Here is a 12098-nt window from a genome sequence, read left to right as displayed (position 1 = left end):
GGGCAGCTCCAGGGATGCCAGGGTAATGGGGTGAAGATGGAAGTGCTTCTTGGGTGGGATTTAAGCTAGGCATTGTGTTGATGAGGGGGTGAAATGTGTCTGCCCAGGGAACAGGCGAGGTGGGAGCAGAGTGTGGCTCCCTGCTTCCCCACCCTGGCTCAGGGTGGCATCGGGGGGGGCTCACCCTCCATCGCGTACTTCATGTCCTGAGCAAAGAGGTTCCACATCACCTCAGCGCTGATCTTCCCCACGTTCAGTTCCTGGGGGAACCTGGGTCGGGGGGAAAGCATGGACACGGGGTGGACCCTCCACTTGGAGATACATCACCCTACACCTCCCGCTTGCCTCAGTTTCCCCGTCTGCAGAATGGATGTTACAACCCACTTCCAAACGACTAAAGCTGCCATTCCCACCCTGTGGGCATCCCCCCCAGTGCGAAGCAGTGTCCCCTTTCCCTACTCACTGGTTCAGGCAGGGTGTGTAGGAGTTCTTGTCCTCCTCGATAATGGAGACTATCAGGGTGATGAGCTTGGACCAGAAGTCCAGGTTTTTGATGCTGGGGCCCTGCTCCTCGGGGGGCACATCACCTTTCTTAGTCTGGAGTGATGGGGACACAGCAGAGGCTCCTGTCACCCCACCTGCGGGGCTCGATTTCATAGTGGGGCTAACGAGGAGGCAGGAGGGCTCCGGGAACACCCTCGAGGCCCCCACGCAGCCCCCTCCTTGTCTGACCCCGGTCTCAACCCCCCAGCAGTGGGGCTCAAACCCTGCCCAAGGCCTGGGGCTCATTCTGCATGGGGCTGAGCACTCTGGAGAGGGAGCAGGAGCATCACATGAAGGAGAAGGGCAGAGGATGGGGAAGGTCAGTGGGGGGCAGCGAGGTCCCCCCGCAGTGCCCGGCATCCCAGTGCACCCCAGCTCCCATCGCCCCACGTACCACGTCTGTCTGGTACTCGCGACTGTACAGCTCGTGACAGTTGTTGAAGATGTACTCGTAGGTGGAGTTGAGGCAGGCTTTCACGCAGTCCTTCACCACCTGGCTGGCTCGGGGGGGGCTCTGCAGCTCCTGGACCTGGGTGTGAAGGGAGGGAGCAGCGCTGGAGGCAGACCTGGAGCCCCGGCCAGCCACCCAGGAGCTACCACAGGGCCACGACCCCAACCTTGCACAGAACTGGGGCCAGCGAGGGTCAGGCTCCCCCCCAGAGGGACAGGGTGAGTGGGGCCCCAGCAATACCTTCATCCGAAAGAAGGTGATGCTGGTCAGCAAATCCACTGTGGACTTGAGGTCCTGCAGCCGTTCGGGACTGCTGGCAGGGAAGTTGTTCTGCCAAAGGGGAAGAAAAGAGCGGAGGTGCACACAAAGCTCTCACAGGGGCAAGTGGAGGGGGAGAAAACAGACCTTAGTAGACAGTTGGGGAAACTGAGGCACAGCAGGCGCCTTACCCGGTACATGGAGAGGTCAATCCGCAGCGAGTTGTGCAGCTGGTCAAGGAGTTTGACGAACCGCTCCTTCTGTGGAGAAACACCCCGGAGCAGGTAAACGGGGGAAAGGTGTCAGACACCGTCCCCCCTCCCCGCTGCCCCTGCTCTCTCTGCCCCCAGCCCCAGCTCATCCCTCTCCTTCCTGCTGTCCTGCCGTCCCTCCTTCCCTCCTTCCCTCACCAGAGCCCTGCGGGCAGGCACGGGATGCCCCTGCAGAAGAGCGTGTCCTCGCTGGTAGCCGGGGCTCACGGGCAGCCATCGACGGCTCCCAGGGCACACGTGGCCGTGCCAGGCGCGGTACAGGATCGAGGTCGGTGCCAGAGTGGGGGCAGGCTGCTCTGTCTGCCCTGCCCACTGGAACACCCCAAGCCTGGGCTCGGGGCAGGGTGTGCAGGATCGTGCCCCTGGGCTGCGTGGCCCCAAAGAGCTCAGGAAAAAAGGGCAGGGAAAGAGCAGATGGGCTCTTGCAGCGGTCACCCATCTTCAGGGCTGAGACAAGGCCAGGATGGCCCCCAGGAGCTGGGTGCCTCCACGGGCTCCTTGCTCACCCGACTGGGCTGCATGGAGGGATGTGGGCAGGGAATCACCCCAGGGAGACGGTCTCCAGTGGGGCTGAGTGGCTTTAATTCAGCTCAGCCCAGCTCCTGTCCAGGGACAGCGAGGCGGGAGGATGCAAATCCCACGTTGGGCTGCGGATCGGGCGTCAGAGCTGAGGGCAAAGCAACTAGTGTGCCCCAAAATGCTGCCAGGAGTCACTTCACTTTTCACGTCTGCCAGGGCAGGGCTTTGGGCAACCCCGCGGGCCTCCCACGAGAGCCCTGGGTCCCCCCCACAGCACCGGCTGTACCAGGTCAGGGCAGCCCGGAGCAGCTCCCCGAGTCCTGGGCGGGGAGGACAAGGGGACGGGGCAGCGAGTCCGAGCTCGGCCGAGCCCGCAGCCTGCATGGGCGACCGCAAACCTTCGGCGCGCTCGCCCGCCGGAGACGGCAAAGCCAGGCTGGGGGCCGAGCCCGTGCGTCCCCGCCACCGAACGGCTGCAGCGCTTTAAAACTGGACACGGCGGCTACTCGGGGTTAAAGCGACATGGCCGGGCACTTTAGGACCCAACCTTAGGCTCTCTAAAAAAAGAGAAAGAAACAAGTTTTTAAAACCCTCCATGTTAGAGAAAAGGCGCTTTTTTTTTTTTTTTTTGTATGGTTTCCTCCTCCTGCGTGATCCGGCTCGCTTGGCTCTGGCTACCACTTGCCACAGGAACGGGGAGATGAGCCAAAGCAGCTGCTGCCCGGAGCCACGCTCGGTCCTGGCTGCGTCCCTGGCTGCACCCCTGGCTACCCGGCACTTTGCCTGACCCAGGGCTGGGCACCGATCCTGGCTCGACCCGTGTGCATCCAGAGCAACCACCGCTGCCTCGGGGACGACACGGGGGGAGCCGGGGTGAGAGCTCAGCCCCTCCTCGCCCACGTCCCCAAGGGCGCACCCGGCCCCGGCACAAACTCGCCTCGCTCACCGCAAGCAAGGTGCCCGGCGGGCACCCGCGGGTGCTGGCACAGCCAGGTGAGTTTGCAGCGGTCCCGGGGTGCGCCCAAAGCGCACGGGGCCGTGCAAAGCTCCCAGCGAGCTGCAGGGACGGCTCCTTGCCACCTGCTTGTGATTTTGCCACCAAGGTTTCACCGCTCCTGCCACGCTGCTGCCCAGCATCACAGCCCGCTCGGACTCCGGGCGTGGGTTTACTCTAATAATTTGGGGAGCAAATTTAAACCTTCTCCCAGGAAGGCAGCGGCTCTTTTCCTTCCTGAAAAACAGGAGCGGGATGAATTTCAGGGCGAGCAGGGGCTGACCCCCCCGCTGCCCGGCTGCGGTTTGGAGCAGGGTGTTTTGCACGGCCCTTTTTGCCCCCTGAGCCCCCCGCCCCCTCCCAAGAGAAGAGAGAGAAGAAGGAAGGAGTGTTTACGCACCATCGGACTTACCCCGAAATTGGAAGCGGCAAAGCGGTCGGAGGCTGAGACGTTGGTGGAAGCTGTGGTGTGGGCATAGTAGGCGTTGATGTTGGCTAGCAGGGTGCTCATCACGGCGGGCACCCCTGGGCACATGTATTTGGAGGAAAGGCAGGCAAAGTGCCTGCAGAGGGAGGCGGGAGGTGAGGGCGCGGGGCCATGGGAGGGGCTGCCTGTAGGAGGGGGCACGGGGTTTGGGGTGCACACACAGGGAAGGGGAGGGAGGGGTGCATGGGTGCGGGGCAAGCTAGGGGAGCACGGCTGCACCCGTAGCAGGGAGGTGGGTACAAACAGGAGCAGGGGAGGAAGACGCCAACAGTGACCCCCCCACCCAGGGCTGGCGCAGCCCCGCAGAGCGGGGTGGAGGAAAAGGGACTCACGTCATGGCCTGGTAGATGGACTCCACCCCGTAGCGCATGGCAAACTCGTCCACGATCTCCTGCGCCGTCTCGTCAAAGTACACCTTCCAGGCGTCGTCCCCCTTGGCGTCGGGGATCTTCACCACCCCGTTGTTTTGCAAATCCGTCACAAAGTGGAACAGGTTCTGGAAGTACAAATGAGTCCCGTCAGGTCCCCGGGGCCAGTGGTGGCACAGTGGCATCGCTGGGGTGGGTGCCGTGCCCCCCATGCCTGCCTGGGCTGCTCACCTCATGTAGGCAGGTGTACTGGACGTGGTAGGGAGCCACCTTCTCCTCGCCTTTGATCTCCACGCTGATGTGCAGCCGGATGGCTCCCGACACAGCCGACTTGTCTGTCCGCTTGTCTGCAGGGGTACACAGAGGGGGACGAGACGTGAGGCTTCCCCAGAGCAACTCTGCTCACTCCTGGCTCAAGAGAGGGGTAGACGGCTCCGGCACAGAGGGGTTCTTAGGGCCAGGGCCAGGGCCAGGAGGACACCCAGCACCGAGTGCAACCAGGCCAGGGTACAACGCAACCAAGGCATTGCAGAGAGGGATTTAGCCATATCCCCAGGCACTACAGAGATGTGGGCTCTCTGTGCCTCAGTTTCCCCTCTGCAGAGGGCTGGTGCCCCAGACCTCCTGGGCAAAGGTTTGGAGAATGACCCTGGATGACACTTGATCCCAATGGCTTTCAATATGAAGTGTTTCTAACAGCAGACCCTTTACTAACATGCTGAAATAGCCTCCACGCCAGGGCCGACAGCACGTCCCCCCGGGAGCGCAGGGCCCGAGCGGGCCGTGCCAGGGCAGCCAGTTACCGAGGTTGTACCAGACGTCCATCTCCCCGCTCAGGGTCCGGACCTCGATGATCGTCTGGCCCAGGAAGTCATCGGACTCCCTCTTGAAGCGCTGCTTGACACGGGACTTAATGTCATCATCTTCGTCCCAGACACGGACCTTGATGCGGTCGGAGGAGTTATGGCACTCACTGGGGAAGCGAGAAGGGGCAAACCCCAGGATGAGCAGAGAAACCTTTCCAGCCTCTCCCCAGCCTCTGTTTCCCCTAAACAAGAGGGACCACCCCAGCACCGGGCAGGAACTGGGGAAGAGAGCGGACGCGGGGGCACCAATGCTCCCCGGTGGGCTCGGCAGGGCTCTGCATCATGCCCAGGCAGCCCCAACGCAGCCTGGATCAGCCCCCCCATTGCCAGGACCCAAACCCTCCATGGCACAAAACCAGCACTCCCAGTGACCCCAGCAGCCCCCCTCCACCCTCCACTGCTGCAGGACAAGGCTCCAGCTGACTCCCCACCACCCCGCAGGGATGTGCCGTCAGCCAGTGCAGCCCAGCATGGCTGCAAGTGGCCAGGAAGGGGGACAGAGGGGCCAGGGGTGAACTTACAAATGAAAATTCTCCTCCCAGACCGGGTTGAGATTGCCGTAGATAGTTTTAGTCCTTTTTTTTGTCTTTCCAACCTGGACAGTGACATACGGGTCACTGGAACCCGTCTTATCCTTTGCTTGCAGGCCCTGGGCACAAACGACTGCAGCGCAGCACGGCACAGCACGGCACAGCACGCGCCCATCCACGCAAGGCACACGCGTGGCACACACAGCGGAGAGAGCGGAGAGAGGAGTGAGTGCCACAGCCACACCGGGATCCCCGCAACAGGCACCTTGTGTCCCCTGGCAGAGCTCCAGGGGCTGCAGCCGTGTTGCAGGGTGAGGGGCTGGGGGGGGGGGGGTTGGAGCACGCAGCATCCTTGTGCAAGGGGACAGCCACGTGGTCCCCCATGGCACATGGTGCCACCGGTGCCTACCTGTGATGCTGATCTTGGCTGACCATTTGGAGGTGCCGTCCAGGACACTCTGCTTCACTGCCTTCATCTGCTGCGTGTGCGTGGTCTTCGTGACCCCAAACACCTCCTGGATCAGCTCAAATATCTCCGGCTTGTTGCGTTCACGGATCTTCATGCGGTCCTTGAGCACCATGATGATGTTCTGGGTCCGGTCCTCTGCTCCATGCTTGGAGCTCTTCTCCGCCGCCCCTGGGAGAGGACAGCTGTGGGTGAGACGGGGTGGGCAGGCAGCATCCAGGAGAGAGCTGAGAGCTCCTCAAGCCCACCATGTACGAATGAATTCAAACCTGGAGGGGTCTATACCCTGCCCAGGGCAGATCCGCCCTGCTCACCACTTCCCCCATGCACAAGGCAGGAGTCCAGCTCTCCCTGGGCCGCTCCCTCCTCCCTCTCCAAGGTGAGAAGGCATGAGGCTGCAGGCAGCAGCTCCTTACTCTGCAGGCAGTCGGCGTTGAGCAGGTCCTGGCACTTCTCGTGGCACTTGACGCCGCACTCGGCGCAGCGCATGCCCTGCCGGGCGATGCCCCACAGCAGCCCCTCACACTCGTAGCAGTAGGTGGGGGTGGTGGCCGTCCACACCTCAAAGTTGTGGGGCGTTGTGCAGGAGATGGGGTACACTAAGGCTTGCAGGGTCTTCTTGTAAACATGGTTTTTCTGTGCAAGGACAGAGGAGAGAGGAGGAGAAAAGCTCATGCGTGCAGCAGGGTGTGGAGACCCCATCCACAGGTGCTGGGCCACGTGCAATGTCACCACTGGGTGCGGACAAGCAGGGCAGAGAAATACCACCATCCCCAGGGGCAGCCATGAGCAATATGGCTTCTTTGGCATCACCAGAGGAGGATGCTGGTGTGGCACAGACCCCGCATCTCTGTTGGTGGGCCTCAGCCCTCCCACCATGACCGCCCCGCGCCCAGCCAACCCCAGCACCTACCAGCTCCTCGTTGTTCAAGGTGCTCGAGGCCAGCGCGGACGTGATTCCCGCTTTCCTGGACTGGACCAGGGACTGTGGGAAAGAAACACAGTTCTCAGATCCGGCAGAGCACAGGGTGTCCCTCCCGCACTCCTTTGGGGTCCCAGTGGCCCTAAAGCACCTGGGACAGGCCCCTACTCCAGACAGGGGTGGGTTCTGGCTGCGTGGGCTGGCAGTGGGGACAGCCCAGCTCACGGTGATGCCATCCTGCTGTGCAGTGGGACTGGAACCAGTTCAGCAGCCCACAGCATTTCCAGTTCAGCCCCCACGGGACAGAGCCTCTCAACAAGTGTGTGAGACCCCGAGGGGACTGGGGTGGGAGGCACTTACCATTGCCTGTGGGCAGCCAGGGACAGCGAGGGGGGAACAAAAGGCCGTTAGTGCAAGCCACCTCACAGCAGAGCAAGTCCTGGCCCCCTCCCTGCCAGAACAAGTGGGAGTCGGGGCAAAACCAACCCCTCATCCAGTGCTGGGCCAGTCCCTGGGGGGGGGTTCCCACCCCAAGCCACAGCACTGGCTGCAGCCTGCCAGATCCCAGCAGGGAAAGGCAGCAGCCCTGCCTGACCCCCCCGCTCTGCCCAGCCCGTCACCACCCACAGCCCAACACCCCAAAATCCCAACACTGACACAGCACAGTGCAGAAGCATCAGCAGCTGCCCGAGCGGGCTGGGGGGCGGGGGGCACTGGGGCGAGGGCAGCGGGATGGGAGAGGGCCGGCGGGGTGGGGACAGGATGAAGCCACCCTGGGGAGGGCACAAAGTGGAGGCGGCGAGGTATAAAGAGAGGGGGAAAGAGGCAAAGGGCACCTAACTCCGGGTGCAAAGGGTGTCTGGTTTCCAAAATTGCTGTCTCTTGTCACCAGGGGTGTGACAGCAGAGAGACCCCGTGTGTCACAGCCCAGGGGCTAGATGGGACCCCAGCGTGGGGACTGGTCTGTAGCAGTGCAGCGTGACAACGGTGGGGACAGGGGCACGGGGTCTGTGCAGACCAGAAAAGCCAGCGCTACCCCTCCTCTGGTACATGGGTCCACCTGCCCCGCACCAGCTGTGGAGAGCAGATGGCAGGTGGGACAGGAGGGGACTGGGGACACAGCACCGGTAAAAACATGGGAAACCAGCCACAGCCCTGGGAAGCCTTGGGCTGATGTTCAGTGTGGGGCCAGGGCCCTGGAGCTCCGTTAAAGAGAAGCAGCCTGGGGTGGGGAGAGCCCAGCTCCCCACTGTGAGGGCCAGGGCCAGAGGAGCCCCAAAAGAGCCCGGGACACCCTGGCAGGGCTGGCCGGCAGCACCCAGGGGTGCTCTCTCTTTAACCCCTCAGACCGTGCTCACCAGATCGCTGACTAGAGGGAGAGATTTGCGTCCAGGCTTAATGTCGGGCATGCTGTTAATGCAGCGCAGAAACCTTACTGCCGCCCCCCTGCCGCCAGGCACAGCCAAGCCAGGCCAGAGAAAAGAAAACAGAAAACACAAGCCATGTTAGAGGCAGCTGGGGAGCAGGGCACGGGTGCCCGTCAAGCACCGGGCGGGCGGCGCAGTCCAGCGGGGCGCAGCAGGAGCGAAGCCGGCAGCTGTGTGGTGCAAGGCGTTAGGAGGAACCTCACCAAGTCACTAACTAGGGGGATGGGTTTTCGCTTGCGTATGTCCGGCATGCTGTCTATAATGATCAGCCCACCACCAGGCCTGCAAGAGAGACGAGAGTCAGCGGGGAAGGGGAAACTGAGGCAGGAAGGGGCCCCCTGCTATTGCTCCATGTTCGCTTGGGAGTCAGCAGACAGGACTGCAGAGCAACCCCCGGGTGGCCCAGGACCCACCCAAGGGACCCCCAACCCCACCACCACCCCAGCCAGGGCAGGGATCACTGGACTGAAAACTGGGGTGGAAGGGGATTCTGGCAGAAAACTGGGATTTTTCCCAACGTGAAGATGTTTGGCTTCAGTGGTGTGACAGTGAAACGCAGGAAAAAAAACAGCCCATTTGGCTTAGTCAGCTTTGGCTTTGCAGCATGGAGCAGGAGAGCTTCGCCAGGGGAGGTTCAGGTTGGACATTAGGAAGCATTTCTTCTCAGCAAGGGTCATCAGCCATTGGAAGGGGCTGCCCAGGGAGGTGGTGGAGTCACCATCTCTGGAGGGGTTTAAGAAAAGCCTGGCCATGGCACTTAGTGCCCTGGTCTAGTTGCCATGGTGGTGTCAGGGCAATGGTTGGACTCGATGATCCCAGAGGGCTCTTCCAACCTCATTGATTCTGTGATTCTGTGGTTTCCCTCTGGGGCACCAAAGGTGAGCACCGAGCTGTTCTGCTGCGAGAGAAACCAAGGCAGCACTGCTCGGGCAGAAACGCCCCTTCGCAGCCTCCAGCCCCATCCACAAGAAAACCTCAGCGCGATCTGGTGGGTTCTCAAGGAAACCTGCCAGGCTCTGCCCGGGTCAGCAGCGGGGCCACCTGCGAGGGTGAGGGGGGGAGGAGACCCACAGCCCGCCCAGGTGTGCGGTTCAGGGCTCCCCATGGCACCGTGCGAGCCGCCGATGGCAGGAGGGAAGTGGGAGCTCCCACCCCAGCTTGGTCCCATCCCAACCCACTCACCTCCTCGCTCTGCCCCTCGGCAGCAGCTCTTGGGGACACGGAGCGGTGGCATCTCTGCTGACTCCTCCAAAAGCACCGAGCAACCAGCATTCAGCCCAAAAAATCTGGCCCACAGCTCGGCAATGCTTCCCCACGCCAGCCCCCCAACGAGCTCGTTAATCACATCCTAATGAGGAGGTGAGAGCAGCCCACGAGGCCCCAGGGGGGGCAGAAAGTACTGGCTTCCCCACATACTCACCCGCCTTTGAACCACAGGGATTTAGCTTCTCCATCGCCGTCCCCGCGGGCCTGCAAGACACGGGGCGGCTGTCAGGGGCACAGCACCGAGCCCCTGGCGCGCCTGGCAGCCCTCCCCGGGGCTCAGCGCTGCTGGCAGCCGAGCACCCAGCACCCACGGCACCGGGGAAGCAGGTGAAGGGTTTGCAGGGTGGGTGGAGAAAAGTGTGTTCCTAAAACGACGTGGCTCTTTCCAGCAAAGAGCTTGCACTGGGAACAAAATAACTTCAAGAGGCTGAGCTGGGCAAGCGGTGGGGAAGCTTCAGCAGAGGGGCACGGGCTGGCAAAGCAGGGGGGAGGGCTGCACTGGGCAAAAATTCAGGGTTGGGGGGGGCTGGAGAAGCGTTGTTGGAAAAGGTCCACACAGACCCACAGCCAGCTGGAGAGAGGTGCGGGGAAAAGCCAGAGCACATCAGGGCTGAGGTGTGTGAAGGGACCGTCCGCAGTGCCACCTCCCTTGCCGGGAGGGGGTTACTTTTGGGAAGAAAGGAGGAAAGAGCCAATTATACCTCCCTCGTGGGGCAATCCCTGCACACACACACACATGGAAGGCACACGCTTTGCTGGGTCGCTCCCGTTGGACATGCTTACCTGCAGGCAGGCTACCCCCCTTCCCTGCAGGGAGGGGAGACGTGGGCACAAGGGCCATGGTGGTGGACAACTGAAAAGAGAAGCGGTGGGGAGGGGGATCGAAGCCCCAGGGGGCGAATCCAGAGCCAAAACAAAAAGAAAAGATGGAGGATGGAGTCTAAAAACAGAACAAAAAATTGTCAACTCAACAGAGGGGAGAGGGCGGAGGGGCTCGCACCAGCACACCACATGCAGCACACACCGGGGAAAGGTCCTCAGCACGCCCTGCCCCTTGGGGGGGTCCCACTTGGTGTGAATGGCCTCGTGGGACCACCACTGTTGGGGCCCCCCCAGGTGCCCACTGCCCTCAGGGTGTGGGAGGTCCGTGATCGGGGGGCAGAAGTGTCAGGAAGGTGCAGGGGCGCAGGAAGGGGCCGTGCCCCCAGCCCAGCACGCAGCCGGCGCTGGGACCCGGTGGCGGGCGGCCGTGGGGTTGCTCACCTCCTGCAGCTGCATGCAGACCTTGTTGAAGGCTCTCAGCCAGTTGGCTTTGGCTCGTGCTTTGGGGTCCTGCACCTCCACCTCCGCCTGCTCCCTGCAAGCACATGCACCTTGCTCACCTCCCAGCATGGCACCGGGGAGGGGACAGCCAGCCCCCACACCCCGGGCAGGACTGAGGCTGTAGTTTGGGGATCCTGATGGGCCTTGAGCCAGTGTGGCCATGGAAAAATCCCCCTCTTGCTACCAGGAAAGACTCTAAAAAGGTGGCAAGTCCCACTGCAAAGGGCAGCAGAGTCAGGGCAGAGCGATGGGGAGAAGCCAGGCGTTCCCCCTCCCTTGCGAGGCTCTGCCCTGGGCACCCAAGCGACACGGAGCGATCCCTCCAGGAGCAAAGGGTCAGGGGACTGCCAGTGACACAAGCATGTGGGTTAAACATCCTTCACCCCTCACCTCCCCAGCAAGACATCCTCTGGCCGCTTCCCACCATGCTGGGACCTCCTGGGGTTAACAGCTCCCAACACCCCAGTGGCTCTAAGCCCAGGGGGACCTGCCAGCCTGGACTTGCTGCTTGTTGTGGGGTTTTTTCTTCCTCTCTTGCAAAACTGAGTCACAGAGGAAAAGCAAATAAATCCTCCAAACATCCCAGCCTCCTGGAGAGCCTGGTGTGACCTGACACGGGAGATAGATGCCCAGGACCGGGCTGGGACGAGGCCATGGGGAGCTCAGGAGACGAACCTGCCCAAACTGGCCCTGTGGGGCCTTGCCTGTGCTAATATGTGGTCCCCAGTGCTAATCTGGGGTCCCCAGCGCTATTCTGGGGTCCTCAGCATTAATCCATGGTCCCCAGTGCCCAGCACAGGATCCCCTGAGCCCCCTGCCCAGAGGACAGGCACTGCAGGCAGACATGAACTAAGGCCACCTTCACCAGGACTCTAGCCAGCCCTTGGGCCTAAATACGTATTTTTTTAAAAAAAAAGCTCATTACACATTCTTTTAAATTAGAGATTCCCCAGCTCTGGTCTATAATTTAAACTAAATAAAAGACCAAAAAAGCACATCACACTTCCCCTCGGCGCAGAGCGGCGGCACTCACCGAACCTTGGAAAAATGGACATGGTCAATAATTAAAGGCAGGGACCAACGTATGAATTACTCACATGCTGTACCAGGGACCTGGCCACCTAATAATTAATCTGTACAGCACAGGAGGCCACGGATGAGCTTTTAGCAGTGGCCTAGGGAGAGGACTGACTCCTGTGAAGGAAATTTCCTCCTCTGACTGTGCCGAGCGCCGGGGTACACCCTCCATCCAGGGAGCCAAGAGCTTGAGCCAGAGGAGAGGAACTGCAGCCCCAAGCCCCCACTTCCCCCATCCCCAGGTTTGTCCCAGGTTATAAACCTGCACCCCTGGTAGCCCTGGCAGGATCTCGAACGCCTTGAGTTCTGCCGCTCCTTAGCATGGCACT

General features: G+C 61.7%; 1 protein-coding gene across 1 annotated transcript in view; it reads right to left on the bottom strand.

Moving 5' to 3' along the window:
- The window catches only part of LOC137674744 (protein unc-13 homolog A), a 36871-nt gene that overhangs the window by 14065 nt on the left and 10708 nt on the right, over window positions 1-12098 (bottom strand). Inside the window, exons 11-28 of the mRNA XM_068420419.1 lie at window positions 11201-11234; window positions 10633-10707; window positions 9524-9573; window positions 8307-8385; window positions 7037-7042; window positions 6668-6739; window positions 6171-6390; window positions 5698-5925; window positions 5280-5421; window positions 4696-4865; window positions 4124-4239; window positions 3857-4020; window positions 3450-3600; window positions 1444-1512; window positions 1235-1324; window positions 938-1072; window positions 464-597; window positions 185-270 (exon numbers count right to left, since the gene is read on the bottom strand). Coding sequence (XP_068276520.1) covers window positions 185-270; window positions 464-597; window positions 938-1072; window positions 1235-1324; window positions 1444-1512; window positions 3450-3600; window positions 3857-4020; window positions 4124-4239; window positions 4696-4865; window positions 5280-5421; window positions 5698-5925; window positions 6171-6390; window positions 6668-6739; window positions 7037-7042; window positions 8307-8385; window positions 9524-9573; window positions 10633-10707; window positions 11201-11234 — 2021 coding nt within the window. The remainder of the gene's footprint in view (window positions 1-184; window positions 271-463; window positions 598-937; window positions 1073-1234; window positions 1325-1443; window positions 1513-3449; window positions 3601-3856; window positions 4021-4123; window positions 4240-4695; window positions 4866-5279; window positions 5422-5697; window positions 5926-6170; window positions 6391-6667; window positions 6740-7036; window positions 7043-8306; window positions 8386-9523; window positions 9574-10632; window positions 10708-11200; window positions 11235-12098) is intronic.

The sequence above is a fragment of the Nyctibius grandis genome, chromosome 31 (genome assembly GCF_013368605.1).
Source record: "Nyctibius grandis isolate bNycGra1 chromosome 31, bNycGra1.pri, whole genome shotgun sequence".
Lineage (NCBI taxonomy): Eukaryota > Metazoa > Chordata > Aves > Nyctibiiformes > Nyctibiidae > Nyctibius > Nyctibius grandis.
The sequence above is the reverse complement of the archived record's forward strand: the minus strand, read 5'-3'. Positions and strand labels throughout refer to the sequence as shown.